This window comes from Dipodomys spectabilis, unplaced genomic scaffold (assembly GCF_019054845.1).
Source record: "Dipodomys spectabilis isolate Male_0828 unplaced genomic scaffold, ASM1905484v1 ptg000130l, whole genome shotgun sequence".
Taxonomy (NCBI): domain Eukaryota; kingdom Metazoa; phylum Chordata; class Mammalia; order Rodentia; family Heteromyidae; genus Dipodomys; species Dipodomys spectabilis.
Window position 1 is genome coordinate 2,080,243 of NW_024870807.1, and position 16,553 is coordinate 2,096,795.

A 16,553-nucleotide genomic window follows, 5' to 3' on the forward strand; every position below is an offset into this window, starting at 1 on the left:
CACCTGGGGTCCTTGCTACCTTGTGGACCCATCACTATGTCTAGCTCTAGGATGGAAGTGGGCAGAAAGAGGAAGGGGAAGGAGTATAATCCAGAGGTGAACTATTTTCACATTAAGAAGCTGCACCTTTGCAAGTGATTCTGGGGAGGGTTGAGCATATTGGCACGGAAGCCCAAGAAGGGCGAAGAATGTATTTTCCAGCAGGCAAGGAGATGATGCACAGAAGACAGATTGGGAGACTTAGCACATACCATCCAACATCCACCATGTCCTCAGTGACCGTCTGAGGAACTGCTTGTCCTTAGACACTGTCCCTAGAGAGTGAGAGCTCTATCATTAATCCTTAATATCTATCCAGATCCTCTCAGTGTAAGGCATAGTGCTTGGCTCAGTGGGGTCACCTAGCTGTGTGAATTACCACTTCCACCTGCCAGGAGCTCTAATTACCCCCCAAGTCCTCATTGTCATGCTGTCACCAGTCCTTTCCATTGTTCTATGCATTTGGTTGAATCTAAAAGCATCCCAATATGGCCAATTTGATACATGTTCTAGAGCTGCCACTGGCCCTGTTCACTTGGTTATTGACACCCATGCTCGCAGAGTATCTGTGGTGTGCAATAATCTGGGTACCTAGGGACGAATTGAGCACATCTGTCACCAGTTCCAACTTTTAGGTGAAGTTGGCTAGAAGGGCCCTTTGCTAGGTATAGTAGTTGAGTTAGTGACCCTTCCCAAGCTTTTTTAGTAATTTATCTTTTGTGCGTCTGTCTTCTAAACACATGGAGGACAGACACTGAATCCTTGAATGTCTAATGCCCTAGAGAAGGCCTGAGATTTAAGGATATGGTAGAAGTACTCCACAGACTTGTACCCAACAGGTACCATTCATCACATGGCCCCAGCTCTCAGTGGTTAGCTGCGATCTCTAGGTACCCACAACAGGACCACAGTGGAACTCAGGAGATGAAGCCTCTGCTGAGGGCGGGGCTGGTAACACAGAGCTTAGTCTTGGCTTGGAAGTCCTGGTTCAGCCTTCTGATTGTGTGAATCTGGGCAACCCTCCCAGCCTCAGTTTTCTCATCTGTCAAGTGTAAATAATGGGGTTCAGCTTAGGAGGGTGGTGGGGGGCTTGATATAGTGATGCCCATGGAGAACTTGGCCCTGGAATCGGGCTTTGTGAAGGGGGCTGCCATCATTTATGGACATCATTGGAGTGGGAAGGAGAGGTAACAAGGACTGGAAAGGCTTAGGGAGGGTCCGATTAGGGAAGACTCAGGAGTGGTGGGCTGTGGCTGTTTGTTGCTCCGTGGCTCTGGATAGGAAGAGTTGTAGCATGCACCTGTGGCAGGTGTGTGTGTGTGTGTGTGTGTGTGTGTGTGTGTGTGTGTGTGTGTGTGTGTAATTATCTCAGGAGAGGAGTGCTGGCTGGCTGGCTGAAAGGCAAATCAGGAGAGATAAGGATGGAGAGGCAAGTTGGGGCTGGGCTATGGAGGTCTTGAGTGCTAGGCTAAGGGGAGGAGATGTTATACCAGTGAATTTCCATTTCTGATTAGGATGTTCATAGTTGGCGTGGGCTAATACTGAAGTCTGTTCCCATCCCTCGCCCCCATCCCACCCCCATCTAGGAGTTATGAAGAAGCCTCTTCTCTAATTTCCCCCTCACACCTCTAGGAGATGTTAGTTTGCTCCTTTTCTCCTCCCCTTCCCCAGCCCTGTTCCACGTCCCCCCCCCACAGTAATCTCTTCTGAGATCTCCTGACTGATCCTTCTAGCTCAACTCCCATCCAGTTATTTTGAATTCAGCTCCACAGGTGGGTGAGCAGACAAGCAGGTGGATATTTCTGCGATTGTGGAAACAGTCCAAAGACTCCAGTTCAAATCCCAGATCTACCACACACTCTGTGACCTTTGATATCACCCAGCCCTTGACACAAAGAGACATGAACTTGGATGACCCCCAAGATTCTGATGCCCTGGTGTTTTGTTGTTGTTGTTGTTGTTTTAACAGACATGGGTCTACGTGCATTCCTAGTGCCAGTATTAACACAGAAACTCCCCAAGTCTGTCTGTTTGCACTGGCCCAGACTGGTGGTTTGAAATGATGAGGGTGCCAGCATGTAGGCCCTTGGCTAATATTTTCTGAATGAATTACTGAGAAATAGCAGCCTGTCTTAACATCTTCCCAGCACCAGCTGCTGGGATGATGGTAGGCTGTGGGTGGCTTTGGGAGGGGAAAGCTACTCAGAAACATAAAAGCTTTCTTCAGAACCTTCTGGAACATTTAGTCTCAAGGAAGAGTCAGCAGTACCAGGCCACACAGCTGCTTTCCAAGTTCTAGATTTTTCCCTCTGAACCCATAACCTTGGTCTTTGTTGATCTCTTGGAAGGAGCAAGCAGCTAGATTGGGTGCTCACATCTGGCTCCTGCCAGGCAAGAGGCCGCTATGAATTACCATTCACACATGGTTGAGTCCATCTGGTACACGCCATGCTGTCTGCTTTAAACAATTACTTGTGATGACTCTATGAGTTTTTTGTTTTGTTCTGTTTTGTCAATCTTGGGGCTTAAACTCTGGGCCTGGGCACTGTCCCTGACCTCTTCAGCTCAAGGCAAGCGCTCTACCACTTGAGCCACAGAGTCACTTCTGGTTTTCTGGTGTTTTATTATTGGAAATTATAGTCTCACAGACTTTAATGCTTGGGCTGACTTTGAACCATGATGCTTAGATCTCAGCTTCCTGAGTAACTAGGATTACAGGCATGAGCCACCTGTGCCCAGCTCTATGGATTTTAGGCTTGGACAGACCTGGGCTTTAATGTTTGCTATAAATGTAGCCTTGGATAAGTCACATGCCATGCTGACCTGAGCCTCATGTTCTTTGTGGTTTAAAAAAGGGGGAGGGGAATATTTAAAATGTGTCACATGAGGCTATCATTTTGTTATTGTTCAATAATATCGACTACATGTTAGACTCAGGTGTCCTGAAATTTAGCCTGAGAAGAGACTGATGAAGGAAATCAGGCTGGAACAAAGTCCCACTTTGACCTGCGTAGCCAGAGCCCAGTACAATGAACTAGAAGTCAGAGGTTGGACTTTACTGGCCATCTATTTTTTTTTTATTATTTCACATTTTATTAGTAGACAGATGGGCAAACAAAGAGAGACAAAAACCACTAAAGAGGAAGTCAATAGAAAATGCATCAGATAAATCTTTTCTCATAAGTTAAACTAAAGAAAAAAACATCTACAATTTCATCTACGAAAACTATTAAAGTCAGGTGTATCTTGCTGGTTTCAGAATAGTTGAAAATTGCACCTGAATCTTTTTAGTTGTAAATGTAAACCTTTTTTAAAAAATCAGGATAGGAGGGTGGAGAGTTAATTTTCAGCAGAGAACTATATGCTGTCCCCTTCCAATCTTTTACTAGATACATACTCAAACGTAAAGAAACCAGCAAGTAAAGAAGCAAATAGCTGACAGACTTACTTTATCTTACTACAGATCTCTCACTGGATGGTGAGGATTAGCATTCCTGAATGGGGTCCCAGACAAGTTGTGGCTCTTAGCCTCCAGCTGCCAACTTCCCTTCCCCCTTCAAATAAGTTCAGGGTTGCAGGTACACATGAGCCTTTGGAAACTTGCTTGGTTAGAATGTTTAGGAATCTCAAAACTAGTATGATGTGGCGGCTGGTATAGACTGCTTGGGTTTCCCTACTCAGTGTCTTCTTGTCTAGCCTGTACAGGGCTGTGTGTACCTGAAGCTTGTAGAGCTATGTGGACTGTTCTACTCAGATATGCACGGTATCAGCCAGGCAGCTGGTGTGATACTCCAGTTGTCAGGTTTGCACACAATTTGCAGGAATCAGGCACTCACCTGGCAACTGGATCTGGGGCCACCAGCATGAGTTGGGTTGTTATTCTGAGCTGGCTAAAAGGACCAGAGAAGCTGTTTCCAACCAGATGAGAGATTTCATAGGGAAGAAATGTTACATCCTGCCCTGTGATCCTAAACCCCAAGGGCCTAAGTAACAATTAAGCCACAGGACAAGTGGAAAAAGGCCCTGGGGCTTTCATTAGCTGCATCTCCCAAGTGACTCACTTCCAAGATATGTTTCTTTCACCCAAAATCACTTACTCTGTATTCCTCTGCCAGGAATACAGAGCAAAAGACAAGCCCTGCCTTCGGGAGCTCCCAGTTTATTACAGATATATCCTAAAAGTTAATGTCCTTTTAGCTTCTATAATTGAAGTTATTCTATTCCAAGTGAATGAAATAAGGTCCTACTTTGAATGCGCTTCTGAGAATCCCAAACAGAGCTGGAAAGATGGGAAGCCAGAATCTTCAAGGACCTTTCAAGTCACAGCTTTATTAGTAAAAAATCAAATACATATGTGACAGCAGAGGAAACATTACTACATAATGAGAACCTGCCCCCCACCTTCTTCTAAAAAATGAGCTGAGTTTAATCTACCCAGGAAGTGGGTGTTTTCCCCCCTGCGCCCCTGGGCTACCCTCAGGTCTCACAGAGAAGGCAAGGAGGACTTCAGGGGTATGAGTAATTTCTCCTGGGGGCCCCAGAGCCAGTTTTCATCATTCTGTGTAGAGTTTCCTACTGTAGTACCAGGAAATTGTGCAATACAAATGTCTTATGTAGATGCTCCTGGCTGATCGGTGAAGCCCAAAGAAAGAAGCAAAGGGTTGTAATACCCCACTCCTATGAGCTGAGATTGAAGGGACTCCAAGATAGTAGGCAGGGTCCTCAGGGGTCAGCAAAGGTCTCAAGGAGAAGGTACATCTCATGGAGGATGAGGTTGGAGTTGGCCCTATTCAGCTCAACGGTCCTGCCTCAGTAATAGCACATGATGGAGCCAACCTTGAATACTCTGGGTTTGGTTTACTGTGAGAATGGAGCATTTCCTTTCAGAAAGGAACAATGGAAGCTAACTTTTTGATCGTCAAAGACTCCAAGGGGGACCCTACATCAGGTGCTAAAGGCACACAAATATTGCTTTAGGAAAGCCCCATTTGTTTAATTCTCTATAGACTGAAGGACCGAAAAGAGGACAGAAGAAAGACAGTGGGTAGAGGCTACAGATGGGACAATTCCAGAAGAGTCTGGAAGGCTAGGTCAATTCATTCAAGTCTCAGTCAACTCCACTGGCTTGCCTAAAACTGGGATGGTCCCTCAGTCTTGTCTGGAGTACTGTAACTTTTTGTTTCAGTGTGATCGGCCACTAGATGCCAGCTGCCATAAAGGACTGTGGCCTTGTGTGAGGCCACTGACTCTTGGGCAGAGGTGATTACCAAAGCTGGCAGCTGAAGCTTAGCTCTGAAGGTACTGGAGGAGTAGGTCCTTCATTCTGGGGAGGTGTGTAGGAGGGGCAGGGGAATAAGAGTGAGATTCTCAGTAGCTGTAGGAAACCACCTTTTGGGAATGGAGTTAACCGTGGCTTGGGGTAGCCTTTGTTTTGTTTGGGGCCAGCATACACGTTTGGACCCAGGATGGAGAAGCTAGGAGCCCCAACTGTCTTCAGTGGGCAAAGACCCTTCTTAGCAGCCCTTGGGTGTAATGGTTGGACACCATTCCCATTTATAGAGCACCTACCAAGTGCCCAGCACTCCACTCCTGTTATCCTGAATTATCCCAGCTACCAATGATACAGGTATTACTGTCTTCATGTGTGAAGGAGGTGCATTTATGCAAAAACTCATGGCTGTGAGTAGCAGGATTGGTGGTCGGATTTATCCTTAGCTCCAGGTAATGGAATGTTCAGCTCCTCTTCCTCTATGAGTCAGAGACAGGAAGGCCTGCTGGGCCCAGAATTCTGCCTCCCACTCACACCATGCTCTAGGTACTCAGACTCTGGATTTCCCTGGTCAGTCAGCTGATGTTCCCTTCCTATGTACAAGAGCCTCCTGCTTGGTTCCTTCTTGTATAATGTTCCATGTCAGTGGCCTCTCATGCTGCTAACGAAGCCAGGGGCAGGAGAATTGATATAGAGGTCAAGGCCTGTCAGACTCCCTCTGGGCCATCAAATAGCAGCCTAGAGCTCCAAGAGCTGATCAGTCAAAACTTGGTCAGACAAGGAAGAAACAACATGTTTTCATTAACAGTTGTGGCTTGACTTGGCATTTTGAGCTATGCCCACACGAGGACCATAGATCTCTCCATATGCCCTTGCCCAACCCTGCAAGTGTTGGGCAAGCCCACTGAGGGCAATCATGGCTCTGAGAAATATTCTACTCTCTCTTACATTCACTCTCATACCCTATACCTCAGTGTTAGAGGAGGGGCGGGGGCAAGCCTGGGTATTTTAGGCATTGACTCAGGTTTTCTTGGGCTCTGGTGAAAGCCATTAGGCAGTGAGTGTTAGCTCAGAGCTAGCTCTGTATAATTTCACTCCTTAGATCTATTGGCGTGTGACCAGAATTCACATCTTGAGGGATCCTGTCCTTAATAGACTAGCCTCGGGGTACCTTCCTCTTCTTCCTGTGGTCTTTCCATGACCATAGTCCCACCAGCCCTGGGCTACCCCACTATTCCCTGAACCCTTGCCTGCCCCTTCCCTTTTCCTAAGGTCATTCCCTACTTGCCCAGGTGACCACTTTGGTGACTTTAGTGACTACTGAGACTTCCTTTCTGAGAAGTTGGCATTTGCACAAAGACTTCTAAAACCTCCCATGTGGTAAGGAGTTTAAGGATGAGATGTCTGGCTGTATAAGGTGCATGGAAAAGACAAATGCTTTTGTATTCTCACAAAATCCATTCATTCATTCATTCAAGTCCATTTGCCAGAATCTCTTTAAGAAGTATCTCCTTTCCTCCTGTGGCCTTTAAGACTCTCAGGTCCAGTGTGAGGCTGCCATGTGGAAGATGAGACATAGCAGGACCACCAGAATGAGGCAGTTGGCAGTTGGGAGCCTTGCAGGGCAGTGACATCCAGGAGGTTTGCATCCAGCCTTAGCTTCTAAGGAGATGCTGCAGGGCTATTTAGGAAGAGGTGGTCTCAGATGGCCTCCACCACCTCCAGCTCCTTCATGACAGCTCAGCCATCCTCTGTCTCTGCAGAGCCTGCACAGTCGTGGAAGAGTTGCTAGTGGAAAACCTTAAAACTGAAGTCTGGGTCAGGACTCTTCGTTTTATCCTTTCCCCATTCCCAGGCAGTGGCTTCTGTCTTTAGGCATGCAGAATCCTATTATTATTATTGTTGTTGTTATTGTTATTATTATTATTATTTTGGTGCCAGTCTTGGGGCTTGGGCTCAGGGCTTGGGCACTGTTCCAAGAAGTTTTTGCTCAAGGCTAGCCCTTTACTACTTGAGTCACAGCTCCACTTGTGGCTTTTTGGTGGTTAATTGGAGATAAGAGTTTCATGGACTTTCCTGCCTGGGTTGGCTTTGAGCAGTGATTCTCCGATCTTAATCTTCCTAAGTAGTTAGAGTTATAGGCGTGAGCCACTAGTGCCCGGCAGAATCTCTTGATACCTTACTTCCTGCTCCTGACCCTAAGATCAACTCCAGGCTCTGTGGGAAGAAAAAGGTGTCCATGAAGCAGAGATTCAGGTTTAAAGCCAAGCTGCACACCAGCTGGATGATCAAGCATCTGGTCTTTCCAAGCCTCAGTTTCCTAACCTGTAAAATAGGATTGGTGGTCATTGTCTCTCAGGAGTTATTCCAAAGGGATACTTCTGTAAAAATCTACATGTGACTTGGCCTATACTAAGAACTTGTGAAGTGGTGCTTGTTGATTTCACCTGACCCACTGCCCACCTCCGTCAGCTCCATCACCAACACCCCCGTCACACATGTGGAAGGATGCAGATTTGTCTTCTATGTGATATGGTGGGGGAGAGGGAGAGATCAAGCAGGAAATGAGAGCCTGACTTGTGGCATTTACAGAATTCCAGCCTGGAACAGGGTTTGGAGTACCCCTCTGGCCGACATACAAGGTGGCTCAGCTAGTTCCAAAGCCCCAGTAAAAGGTGCCTCTCCACACAGTATGCAGACTCATTCTCCATGTTGGCTGGAACACTCTGGAATCTTTGGGTATTTGGCTACTGGTCTGGAGTTCTGGAGCCATGTAGATTTAGACTCAAACTCCACATCCAGGACTTTCTAGATGGATGAACCGGGGCAGATCACTTAGTTTTCTCCTCCTCCGAGTGACCGTTACAGGTGTTGCTTCTGCAAGCTTCCAGGAAGTATAAGTGAGTTCCCAGATGTCCAGTGCCTAAGGCTCTGTCTGATACCTAGGGGTGCATCTCAGTCATTTCCTCTACTCCTCACCATTGGCACCATCGCAAGAAGGGCCTGGGTCTTGCAGCATTGTAGATTTGTCCTTGAAAGCCATGGGCTTCCTAAGGAGAAATGTAGAAACTAAGTCCCCTGGTGAGTTTAACCCTGGAGACTATGTGCCTTCTCCTCTTTTTTTTTTTCCTATATGGAGCCTCAGTTTCCACCTCTGTAAGTTGGAGATAGAAGAGATCTTGACTTTGTAGACTCTTTAGGATGATCTCATGAGACATTGTCTAAAAAATGCCTGGACCACAGTAGAGACTCAGCAAGTGTGAGATGCTGGCATCTGTCATTACAATCGCTAGTGTTGCCATCTTTACCTATTTCCCTGTTTCCCTGCTTCCCCAGTGTGGGTGGGTCAGAGTGTTTGGTTTCCAAGGTGACAACATCTCAGCTAAAAGTCAGTGGTGGGGAGGAGTTTGGTTCAGCTTGGGCTGAGTCAGCAAAAGGAGTTGGTCTTTGCTGTGGTTACTACACTTGGCAGCCTGGGCTAAGGTGGCATGTACTCCATGACTCACCTCATAGAAACAGAGCCCATCAACCTCACCCTAGGCTGCCAGGGCACAGAGAGAACTAGCTGTGCCATTCCGATTGGGTCTAATTCACCAGGGTGCTCCCAGGGACTCATGCTGCTGCCCAGTGCCTCGCCGCCCCCTTGAGGTTCTGCCACGCTGTGGTTGGGTATCTTTCATGGTCAGAGGGGCAGAGCTCTTGTTCCTTTGCCCCAAAGAATGTCTTCAGTTGTCTGTAACTGGGTGAGCCACACAGATCGAAAGACCTGAATGTGAATCCTGCTTCTGTCATTTATCAACAGTGTCTTAGGAACAGTTGACTCTCTTCTTTTCCCAGCAGTGCCCTTCCCCCCCACCCCCACCCCTTATCCAGGGGACAAAATGACCATGACTGAAAAATATGCTTGTGGCTATTATGAGACCCCAGAGAGCATGTTCAGGAAAGTCACGTGAGACCTACAATGAGCAACATTACGAAAGCCAGTCATATGTGACTGTGGGCGCACTCTCCCTCTCTGGTCTTAATCTTCTTGCCTTACACAAGAAAAGATTTTTTTTCCCAGTGTCAGTGGCTCATGCCTGTAATCCTACTTACTCAGGAGGTTCCAAGCCAGCCCAGGCAAGAAAGTCCATGAGACTCTCATATCCATTTAAGCACCAAAAAGCTGGAAGTAAAGCTGTGGTTCAAGTGGTTGAGCACTAGCCTTGAGAATAACAGTTCAGAAACAACACCCAGATCCTGAGTTCAAGCCCCAGACTGGCACAAATTTTTTTTTTTAAAAAGAGGAGAGTTTCTGCATTTGAATCAACTGCACCTAGGATCCTACTTGGAGAGAAGTCAGCCGGAGAGAAGCTTATTAGCTTTGCTTTACTTTAACCAGGTCTTACTAATTTGGCTGTAGAACCTCATTACTATGACTATGATTGTGCTACTCCCAGAATTCCTGCTGTCACCTGGGTTAAGTATACTGGGTAACTCCATGTACCTACCACAAAACACTCTTTGGGCAATGGCCAGTTGAGCAGATGGATGGGAATCCCTGCAGCTCTTGTGGACATGGGTCTAAGACTTTAAGGGTCACATACCTGCCTGTGTTGTTCAGGGGCCTTCCTGATCCCATACACGCTGTTCCTCATCATCGCTGGGATGCCGCTGTTCTACATGGAGCTGGCTCTGGGGCAGTACAACCGGGAAGGGGCAGCCACAGTGTGGAAGATCTGCCCCATCTTCAAAGGTAAGAAAGCAAGGGAGCTGGCAGGGAGTTGAAGGGGTTTCTCAAAGCTATTCTTGATGTCCCTGGAGAATTGGATGTGAAAGTGAGGTCTGGAGTAGACCAACTCTTAGGTTCACAGGTACTGACAAGTTCAAGAAGGCCCACTACCCTAAGTTACACAGAAAGCATTTGGAGTGTCCCTCACTTTAAACCTAGGTTCCCATTCAAGGTCTATCAGGAATCAGAGAGAGTCTATTTTCAAGTATGGGAAATATTCAGAGATGTCAGAAGTATCCAGCACAAGTAGCTCTGTTCTCTCTCCTCTTGTTCTCTTGGCAGACATGACAAATTGATATGAGACCTTTTCAAGCTCAGATAGAAATCTGCTTCACAGTTCTTGCATACAACAGCCACAATAAAGCGATTGCAATTTGAATGTAAGATAAGCCCACCTGCACTTTCACTTGGAACACATTTGCGAGAACTAGCCATGACAACTGCTATTCTTTGGTCCCTATACAACTAGAAGAAGGGTACAGAGTAAGATACAGTATCACCTAAGCCATAGGTAGAGAGCTATGCCAATGAGGACAAATAAAATTGCATGAGGCTCTTTTCAGTTGGCAGTACTGTAACAAGAATAGGCTGGAGCAAGAATCTTGCAAGACATGTACATTCGTATCTTTTCTGTTTAATTGCCAGAATCTAACGTAAGCTCATTTTACTATCAAAGTAATTTATTAGCTTATTTACAGAAAAGTCCAGTGGCCTGATCAAATACAACTTGATCTAGGTGCTTGAATGATGTTGTCTGGAATTTCTACTATGTGTCTTAAGTCTCTTTTCTTCTGTGGAGACATTACTTCCAGGTGAATTCTTCTACATTACTAGCAAAGATGGCCATCAGAAAATTCTAGGATGAAATCCTACCAAGCTCATCAAAACAAACCAACAGACAAATAAACAAACTATATACATATATACATATGTATACATATATGTATATATACACATATATACAAACATACATGTACATATATTCATGGCTTTATTAAAAGTCTCAGACTTTATTAAAGTCTCATTGGACTTAAGTTTTTTTTTATGACTATGTTAGCCAGTCATTGTGGCCCTGAGAAAACAGCACTGTAATTGGCCAGGCCTTCATTATATGTCAAGAAAGCAGAGCAATGCCTTCACCCTTAGCCTCATGGGCTAACAATTACTTAAGGATAATTTCTTAAGCAGATTTTTTTTTAAACAATAAATCATCTAGGCAAAAGAAGTAACTTTGAAGGATCTGCTACAATTCAAAAGATAATATGCTGGCAGAAACAGGTGGTTGAAATAGGACCCAAAACATACACTAGGCTGAGTTAGGGAGTCCCCCAGAAGCAGATATGAGACAAAGTCTTAAGTTTTGGGGGAAAGTGGCCCTAGGAGCATCAGTTAAAGAGGAGGTGGCAGCCCATAAAGAGTGCATCATTGGACCAGAAAGGATAGAGAATGTGAAATGCATCTCAGTGTCCTCCTGCTGAGGGGTCAGGATGTTCACACTGCAACTCTCAGGGTGGCATTAAGGGCCTGGTGCTTTCCAGCTTGGCTGCTAATCTGGCAGAGGGGATGACAGGGGTAAGAGAGAGCCCTTGTTCAAGGGATGGTTAGTGCCCACAGAATATGAATGAAAGCTAGGTGCTGGAGCCTCCTGCTTATAATCCTATCTCTTTAGAAGGCTGAGATCTAAAGATCAAAGTTTAAAAGCCAGCCAGGGAAGGAAAGTCTGTGAGACTGTTATCTCTAATTAACCATCAGAAAACCAGAAGTAGAACTGTGGCTCAGGTGGTAGAGCGTCAGCCTTCAGAGAAAACACTAAGAGACAGCACCTGGGCCCTGAGTCCAAGCCCCAGTACCAACATGCACACACGCACACACGTGCACACACACACACACACACACACACACAAGAATATAAGTGTGGCTCTCACAATCTGCTACCAAGGAAGAGAGCTGAGAAGGTGGGGGAGTAGAGTTAGAGCCATCCACCCAGGGGAAGTGTCTCTAGAGTTGGACCTGGGAAAATCTGACCCCATGTTTCCACCAGGAGTGGGCTATGCTGTGATCCTCATCGCTCTCTATGTTGGCTTCTACTACAATGTCATCATCGCCTGGTCGCTCTACTACCTCTTCGCTTCCTTCACCTTGAACCTGCCCTGGACTGAATGTGGTCATGCTTGGAACAGCCCTAACTGCACCGACCCCAAGCTCCTCAATGCCTCCGTGCTGGGCAACCACACCAAGTACTCCAAGTATAAGTTCACCCCGGCAGCAGAGTTTTATGAGTAAGTCACAGAAGCCTTATTGTGGGCACAGTGAGGCCTGGGCAGGTCTGATTCAAGCACTTACCAAACCATGAAAGAGGAGGAGCTTGCACTAGTTGGTGTTTGTAATGTAGAGGCCTGCTGCTGAGCTAGAGGCTGATACAGCAGCACCTCGAGGTTCTGGAATGGGGCTGGAGAGCGGAGACAACACACTAGCAAATAAACAGGAAACAAGAAGGTGTTAGAGAACCTGTGAGAAATAAGGGGCATTTCCGGGATGGCAGCTGCCCTTAAGGGGCTAAAACCAGGTATGTGGAAGAAACTAACCATCAGATGAGACACAACTTTTTTTGGCAGAGTGGGTGTCAGTTGTGGTGCTTGAACTCTGGTCCTGGGCGCTGTCCCTCAGCTCTTCAGCTCAAGGCTAGCGCTCTACCACTTGAACCACAGCACCACTTTCTGAGATGAGAAGGAACTTTAGCTTAACAGAGGAAGCCGGGAGCAGGAAGGAAGGCTTCACTGTGGAGGTGATCTAGGACCTGATTTCCCAGCCAAGGGAACATCTGGAGTCTCAGCCAGTAGAAAGTAGACCTGCGGTTGGAACACAGGATCAAGCTGGTCCTAAAGATGGCCCTAACCCACATGCCATGCTGGACTCCAGACGTTACAAATGGATGTCATTAATCAGACATGGTGTCATAATCATGACTTGTTGTTCTCCAAGTGAAATTGGGCCCCAGCCATTGTGTAAGTGTTTCTTCTAATCCTGAACATCACAGTCTAAAATGGTCCTTATTCTGTGAATGAGGGAATAGGCACAAAAAAAAGTGGCCTGTCCCAAGTTAATCCAGTTTAGAATAGAGTTTGAACCCAGCCAGTCTGGCTCCAAGGCCTAGCAAAATCACCATAGGAACTTTAAACCCCACTGCTGCCTGGTTCCTGGGCATAGAGATTCAGATCTCACTGGTTTGGGTGCAGCCAGGATAGGCAGACTATTTTTTTATTGTGAAAATATTGTACAGAGGGGTTACAATTACATGGGCAAGATAATGAGTACATTTCTTATCAAGCATTGTAGCCTCCTCCTTTGTTTCCCCTCCCCATCCCTTCCCAGCCTCCCCCACCCCCCCACGGGTAAGCAGACATTTAAGGAATCATTTCTTCCACAATTCTAGCATTTAGTTAACACTGAGGACCCCTAATTTAGTCATTGCAGTCCCGTCTCAACAACACGCCTGTAGTAGTCTGGGTGACAGCTCCCTGTCACCCGTCATGGAAACTCAACAACCTCCTTTAACCTTCTTCTGTAGAGCATGGCCTCAGAAGATTCCCAAAATGTTGGACTGCTCATGGGTTGAGGTTTCAGGCCCTCCTGTTTTAGGAACATGGTTTGGACAAGGAGTTTGGTCAAGGATGAGGGGCAGAGACACCGCCAATTCAAATCATTGCTTGTATGCCTTTCCCTTTATCCACTCCTGGAGGAAAAAAGCATGATTTTTCTTGAGTTCTAGCAACTCCTGTTCTCACATACAGGAGGGGGGGCGGTCATGGGGCTTGAACTCTGGGCCTGGGTGCTGTCCCTCAACTCTTCAGCTCAAAGCAAGCGCTCTACCACTTGAGCCACAACACCACTTCCTGTTTTCCAGTGGTTTATCGGAAATAAGTCTCACAGACTTTCCTTCCTGGGCTGGCTTTGAACCACAATCCTCAGATCTCAGCCTCTTGAGTAGCTAGAATTACAGGCTTGAGCCACCGGTGCCCAACTGTATAAATTAAAGTAGAAAAGTATAGACTTGTCATCTCTAGTCTAGTTAGTATCTGATTCCTCCTCTGATGGTCAGCAAGTCTACCCCAGCAGAGGTACCCGGCTGTACCAGGCAAGACGACTTTAGAGAAGCTGGCTACTTTTAGTTGGGACTTAGATTTCTTTCAGGCTCAGTTGTGAGCAGGATGTGGTGGACAACAATGTCATTCTCCTGTATAACTCCCCAAATGGACTTGGGGGCCTAGAGTGAGAAGCAGAAGGAGGAGTTCATTGCAGCTGCGTTCTACCCTGCAGATATCTCTCTTCTCTCTTGATTCACTTCTCCACCCTGACCTCTGTGAGCCTTCATAGCATCCTGCACCAGATCCTGAACAGGTCTTCATAGCCAGTCCCTTTCACCTTCACAGAGTGGGGGGTGGAAATGATTCCCATTTTACAGATTAGCAAGTAGAGGCTCAATTTTAAGTGGTATAGCAGAAGTGGCATCTGAGCGCCAGCCATCTAACCCAAGGCCCCCAGCCCCATCCACAAGTCTCTCTCTTGTCTTTCTTTTCTGTCAAAAGAGTCTCAGGAGGTAGGGTAGGGGGTTTAGTTGGGATAGTAGTACAGGGGTCGCTGCAAGTAGATAGTAAGCCTTCTCATGCATTTCTTTCTCACCTTGGTCCTGCCCATGTGCTTTGTATAGCGTTCACATAGACAGCCTCTGGGTTTTCTAGGGTCCATGGCCATTTTAGCTAAATGTTCTGCTTTAAAACAACTCCACTTGGTCTGGGAAGCCAACAAATGGGACTTCCAGTGCCAGCTCCTGCCGAAGTTAGACAATTTTTCCTTTTCTCCCAAGCCTCCTGGCCAGTTTGGTTAGCATATTGTACTCATTTAGGCTGATGGGTTGAACACAGAATTCATGGGAACAGAATTGCTGTTCTCCCCAGGCTCCAGGCCTGAAGCCTAGCAGCCCCATGGCTAAAAGAAAGGCAGAGCTCTGACTTTATTCTGGGGAATGTACGCAGGTGATAGGAACTTTCTACCCCATGCTGGCCCATGACGAGGAAGAGATTTCCCCCTCCAAACCTCTGGGCTTTAAGCATCAAGAAAGAAAATGAAGCTTTTTGGCACATAGACTTTGGAACGTCTGGGCAGTACCCTCACTGATGAGTCACACTCAGCGAGCTGCTCCAAAATGCTAAGGAAACCATTACTTTTACCAGTTCCCACAGCCTGGGCCTGCTGGCCAGAGGAGCCTGGATTCTCATGCTTTTTCATGAGATTGAGCTCTGGAGGTTGGTGCTTTTCACTAATGAAATCTCTAGATAAGCCCAGAGCCAGTGACTCATGCCTGTCATCCTAGCTACTCAAGAGGCTGAGCTCTGAGGATCACAGTTCAAAGCTACCCCAGGCAGGAAAATCCAGGAGACTCTGATTTCCAATTAACTACCAGAAAGCCAGAAGTGATGCTTGTGGCTCAAAGTGGTAGAGTGTTAGCCTTGAGCAAAAAAAGCAATTTAGTGGTCATGAGATTTGAGCTCAAAGCCTTGCACTTACTCCATAGGTTCTCTACCACTTAAATAGTACCTCTCTGCTTTAGTTTATTTTTTTCAGAATGGGCCTCATGTTTTATTTAAATCTAGGACCAGCCTTGGACTGCGATCCTGTTACTTCCAAATCCTGAGTAGCTGGGCTTATAAGTATGCATCACCACACTTGGCTTTTAGAGGCATGTTTACAAGGCTCAGGATAAGCATAGATGATTTAGTGACTTTTATTCATGAGTTCGTAGTTAAATTAGTCAAAAAGCAATTAAAACCATTCAACACTAAGCCCATGGAAAGAAGCAGGATTAAATGTGAAGGGACCAGGACATTCTTTACCTTTTAATGTGTTCAGTTGTATTTTTCCCTTTCCTTTCTTCCTAGCCCTTCCATCTCCTCTCTTCTCTCCCCTCCTTTTCTCTCCTCTGCTCTCCTCTTTCTCTTCTTCTTACTCCTCTTTTTTCATTTTCTCTGTCTGTCTGTCTGTCTGTCTGTGTCTAGTTAGGGGATTCTTTCTGAGTTTAGACTGGCAGAATGAGAAGGTTTGCTAGGATGACAAGTTGGGTGGGGACATGCGTTCTAGGCTTTGGGAACGGAAGGTCTCCAGGCCAGAGCCAGGAGAGCATCCAACAACAGCAGAAAAGTGTCTTGCTGTTGCCAGAACAAAAGGCAGGGTGTGGAGAGGCAGGGATGGCCTTGCCAGGGGGTGCATTATGGGAGATTCTGAAAAGCTTACTTTGGTACCCTCTAGACCAGGATTTCACAATCCTGGCACTTTCGGTTTGGGGTTGAACAATTCTTTCTTGAGAAATAGAAGTGGGTGGTCATTATCCTGTTAACTTTTGATATTCTAGCTTCTACCTAGAAGATACCAAGAGCATCCTTACTCTCACCAAGTATAACCAAAAAGATCTTATAGCAT

The 16,553-nt window shown here is 46.3% G+C and overlaps 1 protein-coding gene across 1 annotated transcript in view; it reads left to right on the forward strand.

Moving 5' to 3' along the window:
• Slc6a2 (solute carrier family 6 member 2) overlaps positions 1-16,553 on the forward strand; it is a 39,519-nt gene that overhangs the window by 1,660 nt on the left and 21,306 nt on the right. The window contains exons 2-3 of the mRNA XM_042689942.1: positions 9,912-10,043; positions 12,121-12,358. Of these exons, the coding sequence (XP_042545876.1) occupies positions 9,912-10,043; positions 12,121-12,358 (370 nt within the window). The remainder of the gene's footprint in view (positions 1-9,911; positions 10,044-12,120; positions 12,359-16,553) is intronic.